Source organism: Ambystoma mexicanum, chromosome 1p (genome assembly GCF_040938575.1).
Source record: "Ambystoma mexicanum isolate Mex_15411 chromosome 1p, UKY_AmexF1_1, whole genome shotgun sequence".
NCBI classification, from domain to species: Eukaryota; Metazoa; Chordata; class Amphibia; order Caudata; family Ambystomatidae; genus Ambystoma; species Ambystoma mexicanum.
In genome coordinates this window covers 212,766,922-212,772,071 of record NC_090921.1, presented here as the reverse complement: position 1 = coordinate 212,772,071, position 5,150 = coordinate 212,766,922, and the positions used below count along the sequence as shown (strand labels likewise).

At 46.0% G+C, this 5,150-nt stretch overlaps 1 protein-coding gene across 1 annotated transcript; it reads left to right on the top strand.

Annotated features, from left to right (window-relative positions):
• The first annotated feature begins 3,834 nt into the window (after window positions 1–3,834).
• On the top strand, window positions 3,835–4,461 carry LOC138471740 (single-pass membrane and coiled-coil domain-containing protein 3-like). Its single transcript, XM_069609580.1, has one exon. The coding sequence runs from the start codon at window positions 3,835–3,837 to the stop codon at window positions 4,459–4,461; it is 627 nt and encodes a 208-aa protein (XP_069465681.1).
• The last annotated feature ends 689 nt before the right edge of the window (window positions 4,462–5,150 follow it).

Here is a 5,150-nt window from a genome sequence, read left to right as displayed (position 1 = left end):
AGCAAAATGCCAATATATGGTGTGCGCTTTGTAGACACGTTAATGTGGTGTTGTGGTTTATTGGGTTCAAATCTTCGTCGGCGAAAACTTGAGTAAACAAGCATTTTTACATGCTGACCTCAAAAACACCCAAGGGTGATGTAGTCGGAACTGTGAAAAAGTGGGCAGACGCTGTCATCCCACATGTTATCTCAACTTGTACCCTGAAAATCAGCACAGGGCCAAGTAGAACATCTTCAGATCAGCAATCAGAGCCGGTCAGATAGCACACTGAGCTAAAAACTCTCCCCTGTTATCTGTGTGCAGCCTGCTGTGGCAGGTTCGAATCCCGTCAGGGTTGCCTCAGCCTTTCATCCTCCTGAGGTCGATAAAATGAATACCACTTTGTTGGATAATAATGTCTTATGTTATTTGAGTGGTCTGTGACCTGTGGGAGTGTAGCGCTATATAAGAAATACATAATTATTAAATTCACTACCCACATTCATAGACCTGGTAAATCATCTCAACAAATTTGCCCTCTTCAACAAAACTCTGTTTTCTAAATCGAACTTGAAAATTAAGTACACACATCATAATTATGCAATTTTACAAAATTCCAAAACATGGCTTGTTGGTTGTCTTTCAAGACTTAATCATAACAAAAAATAATGTCAATTGGTAACCTTTTGCATCGTTTGACAAAGGCACCCAAAAATAGATATATTTAAAACACCAAATGCGAACATATGAATACTATCGAGTGCACAACTCTAATTTGTCAACATATTTTAACGGATTTGGGCAGCAATTAGTTTTTCTGTATGTGCTTTCAGAATAAAATGGCCCTTTTAAACCCCTTGTCTAAAACAAAGCTTTTTAAAGGACCATTACTTCAAACAGAGAGCGTGATAAGCCATAACTGTGAGGCCCCACAGGTCTGATGGGGAAGTGGGCGGGAGGTATTGGTCTCTAGAAGCGTGTAACAGCGGGGTTGGGAGTTGACACCACGGCCTCGCTAAAACAGGCACAACCAAAAGCCCTTTGGCTCGAAGCAGCCTAGCCCTTGTTACTTCTTATACTCACGGCAGCAGGTTGCTGCTGGGCCCCAAAGACTGCGGGGCCCGGGGCGACAGCACAGACTGCCCATGCCTCCGGCCATCTCTAGGCTTTCACTATGGAAACTGCATTTTGTGGGACGGTGTTTTGTTTAATCTGACAGAGTGTAATTTGAAAGATCAATATGCGCCCATTTTGCGCAGCGGGCATTTACAAAGCGGCATTTAAACCTAGATCCCCATGAAGGATTGTTTGTGCCTAGGTTCAGCAAGAGTAGAGCACTAGGGTGCACTTAATGGTTATTACTTTTTAATCTGTGATCGCTCCCACACAAAGCAGGGTGTGAAACGGAGAAGGGACACAGGAGGAAAGCAGAGGGCATACAACTGAAATGCAATGAACATTTTGCTGCATTCCAAGCACTAGATGGTTGTCCAATCATCAGTAGCCAGTGTCATGTAACCTAGTGCTCGCAAATACATCATAGGTTTCTATGAATTACAGTGATAGTGTAGGAGGATTTAATTTGAATGATCAGTCCTGTAAACCTTCTCTTTAAAGTGGTGTTTAGGGGAGACCACCAGGGGCGCGCTGATGGCTGCAGCACGAGCGTAGCTCTCCCGCTCCAGGGTACGGCAAAAGTGGATTGAGCCTCCCACTTTGAGACACCCCCCCCCATCCAGCAAAGTTCACCCCCAGGAGGTAAACCATGGGAGGCATTTAGGGGCGAAAAAGCAGAAGAAACGAGATAATTAATGAATGCATGCACTCTAGAATTTCCCATATAGGGAACTTGTCATGTTACTTCTGCCGGGAAAATGCTCATGTAATTGTAAATACAAACACAGTCTGCAGAATTGGATAAGTCTATTGTGACTGTGCATGTACACTCTCTGTGAATTCTCCCCCGCATACAGTACCTGTAAGTTATTTTACAGGCTCCTATCACCCCCACTTCCCCGGGAATATTCATCCTTGCCCACCCCCTGCTTAAGCATTCAAGCATGCATCATTGGCTCCTGAAGAATGAGCTCACTGAGGCTGCCTGCAGAGTCAAAGGTGGGCACTGTTTCCCTCTAATCCAGCTTTCTATGAGGTCATGGCAAATGTACATAGAGAACTGGCACAAGTAGGAGCCAGGGGGATAAAGAGACTAATATGTAGCCAGTTTACAATGTGTTGGCACCTGAAGTATGAGCTCACTGAGGCTTCCTGCAGAGTCAAAGGTGGGCACTGTTTCCATATAATCCAGCTTTCTATGAGGTCATGGCAAATGTACATAGAGAACTGGCACAAGTAGGAGCCAGGGGGATAAAGAGACTAATATGTAGCCAGTTTACAATGTGTTGGCACCTGAAGTATGAGCTCACTGAGGCTTCCTGCAGAGTCAAAGGTGGGCACTGTTTCCATATCATCCAGCTTTCTATGAGGTCATGGCAAATGTACATTGAGAACTGGCACAAGTAGGAGCCAGGGGGATAAAGAGACTGATATGTAGCCAGTTTACAATGTGTTGGCACCTGAAGTATGAGCTCACTGAGGCTTCCTGCAGAGTCAAAGGTGGGCACTGTTTCCATATAATCCAGCTTTCTATGAGGTCATGGCAAATGTACATAGAGAACTGGCACAAGTAGGAGCCAGGGGGATAAAGAGACTAATATGTAGCCAGTTTACAATGTGTTGGCACCTGAAGTATGAGCTCACTGAGGCTTCCTGCAGAGTCAAAGGTGGGCACTGTTTCCATATCATCCAGCTTTCTATGAGGTCATGGCAAATGTACATTGAGAACTGGCACAAGTAGGAGCCAGGGGGATAAAGAGACTGATATGTAGCCAGTTTACAATGTGTTGGCACCTGAAGTATGAGCTCACTGAGGCTTCCTGCAGAGTCAAAGGTGGGCACTGTTTCCATATAATCCAGCTTTCTATAAGGTCATGGCAAATGTACATAGAGAACTGGCACAAGCAGAAGCAAGGGGGATAAAGCGACTGAAATGTAGCCGGTTTACAATGTTAAGGGGTCAAGGGGAGTCAAGTGTGAGAGCAAAGCAGGACACCAGCGGGCAGATACTCCAAAGTCCAGAATGCACCTGGCACAGCACGCACATGACGCACCAGGAGCAGCCTGGCACGTTGTGCCCCATTATCAAAAGCAGATGCAGATCCAGAGTGCTGCCAGAGTGCTCGGGAGTGCTGCACCATGCTGGAATGGAGCTGCACTGTCAGTGTTAGCGCAGGCGCTTGGATCACCAATTGGGAGGTGGCCAAGGCCGTACCGCGCTGCCATGATGGGTGCTGCTGACTTTAATCAGACAGGTGAGCCTCAGGGGTGCACATTGGTCTTACCTTTCAAGGGCCCGCAAGGAAGGCGCTCTAGGGAACCCCTACACTTGCATGGAAACCATTTTTGGTGTTAGTCACTTTAAGAACATACAGTGATGATGTAACAGTCACCAGGTGCCTTTCTCCTGTAAGAGCTCTGCCCTGGCGAACAAAGTGTATCACGACAGTCCATTAAATAAACACACTGGGTGGATACATATTCCGTCTCAAAGTCCATGCTATAAAACAGCAACGCAGGCTCACAGAATTCAGAAGCATAGACCCGCCTACGCCTTTCAACCAGAGGTGTGACAGTCTCCTGGAATAACAAGCAGCGCGAATGATTGGTGCACTTCTATCAGAGGACCTTCACAAGCGAACAGAGGAGCTATCACCGCCAACGATTGGCTGCAGACGACATTCGCACGTCTCTTGCTTGTTTTCAGTGGTCTCCAGGCAGCCAACTTCCGGCGGAATGACGTACTGCGACCATCTCTTCCCTGGCAACCCAAGACGAAGGCAACAGGTAGAGCATTTGCATCAGAAGTTGAGAGAGAGCGTGCTGCCCAACGCCCATACCATTCTCAAGCAGATGGGTACGATGAGGGCATACATGCAATCCCAACTCAACTTCGTAGAAGGCACAGGGGAGAGCCAACTCTCACAAGCCTGCGCGACGCTGCTTTCCAACATGGGCAACATGCAGAAGGACATGAGCACGGTAGACATGCTGCTGAAGCAACGGCTGACGTCAACCTCATACGCCATTCTTCAGGGCATCCCCGAGCCCAGGACGGAGGATGCGGTGAAGCTACGGTCGACTATCGTCAATTCGTTCTGGATCCTGGCTGTCGTGCTGATGGCAATAAACCTGATAGTCTTCTGTGTTCATATCACCATCGTCATTGGGAATACCCCACTGGCTATTTTCATCCAGATGAATGCCTCACTCGTGCTTATCCTCGCAACCCTGTGCCTATGTTTTGGCATGGATGTCCTCCTGAGCACTGCGCTTGGAGCTTGGGAAAAAGATCAGCTTAAGAAGAAAATAAAATATTACGAAAATACATTGATTGAACATGCTGCCAGCGCCGAAGAATGACCCTGAGCTGTTTCTCAATTTGGTCAGGCAATAAAAACCATACAATCTGTGTAAACTCCACTCAAATATCTTATTTTGCCTACAAATTTAGAAACCCATCTTGGTGTGTTGATGTTCTGAAGTCGAACATTGGGTTTTTAATTGGCTATTGCAACCTCAAATCTATCAGACTTATTGATGATTTTTCTTCTTGGGGCTCGAGGACATCAGGAGTGTCTAAGTTCTTCCTCGCTTACGTTGAAATGGATTTATTGGACTTGACAAAATCCAATCGAGGGACCTGTAGGCTCTCCAATGATGGCTGTAGTTGGTGCATTAATTAGTCATTAGTAAACCCTCCCAGTCCATACTTGAATTAAAGCGATTGGACTTTGAACTGCTGGAAGAAATGTGGTTTCATGTTTGTCAGTGCCAGAAGCCACAGCCTGAATTGCTATATCAGTGCACCTTGTACCGTCCTAATGATGGAGTGTCTCAATGAGGGCCTGTGCAGTTTTATTACGCTGGCCATCGACAAAATATTGTTCTTGCAGGACACTGTATGGGAGGACGTATTTCTGCTTCGACTTTTATCATTCCTAGAACTGCCAAGTCACGCCACCTGAATTTGTAAGCTTTCATATCAAGTAGGTTAATTTGAGATATATATAGAGAGATAATCATGCATTTATAGATTCTTACTCATCTAA

Coding starts and splice junctions, on each gene's coding strand:
- LOC138471740 (XM_069609580.1), top strand. CDS start 3,835: ATGACGTACTGCGACCATCTCTTCCCTGGCAACCCAAGACGAAGGCAA.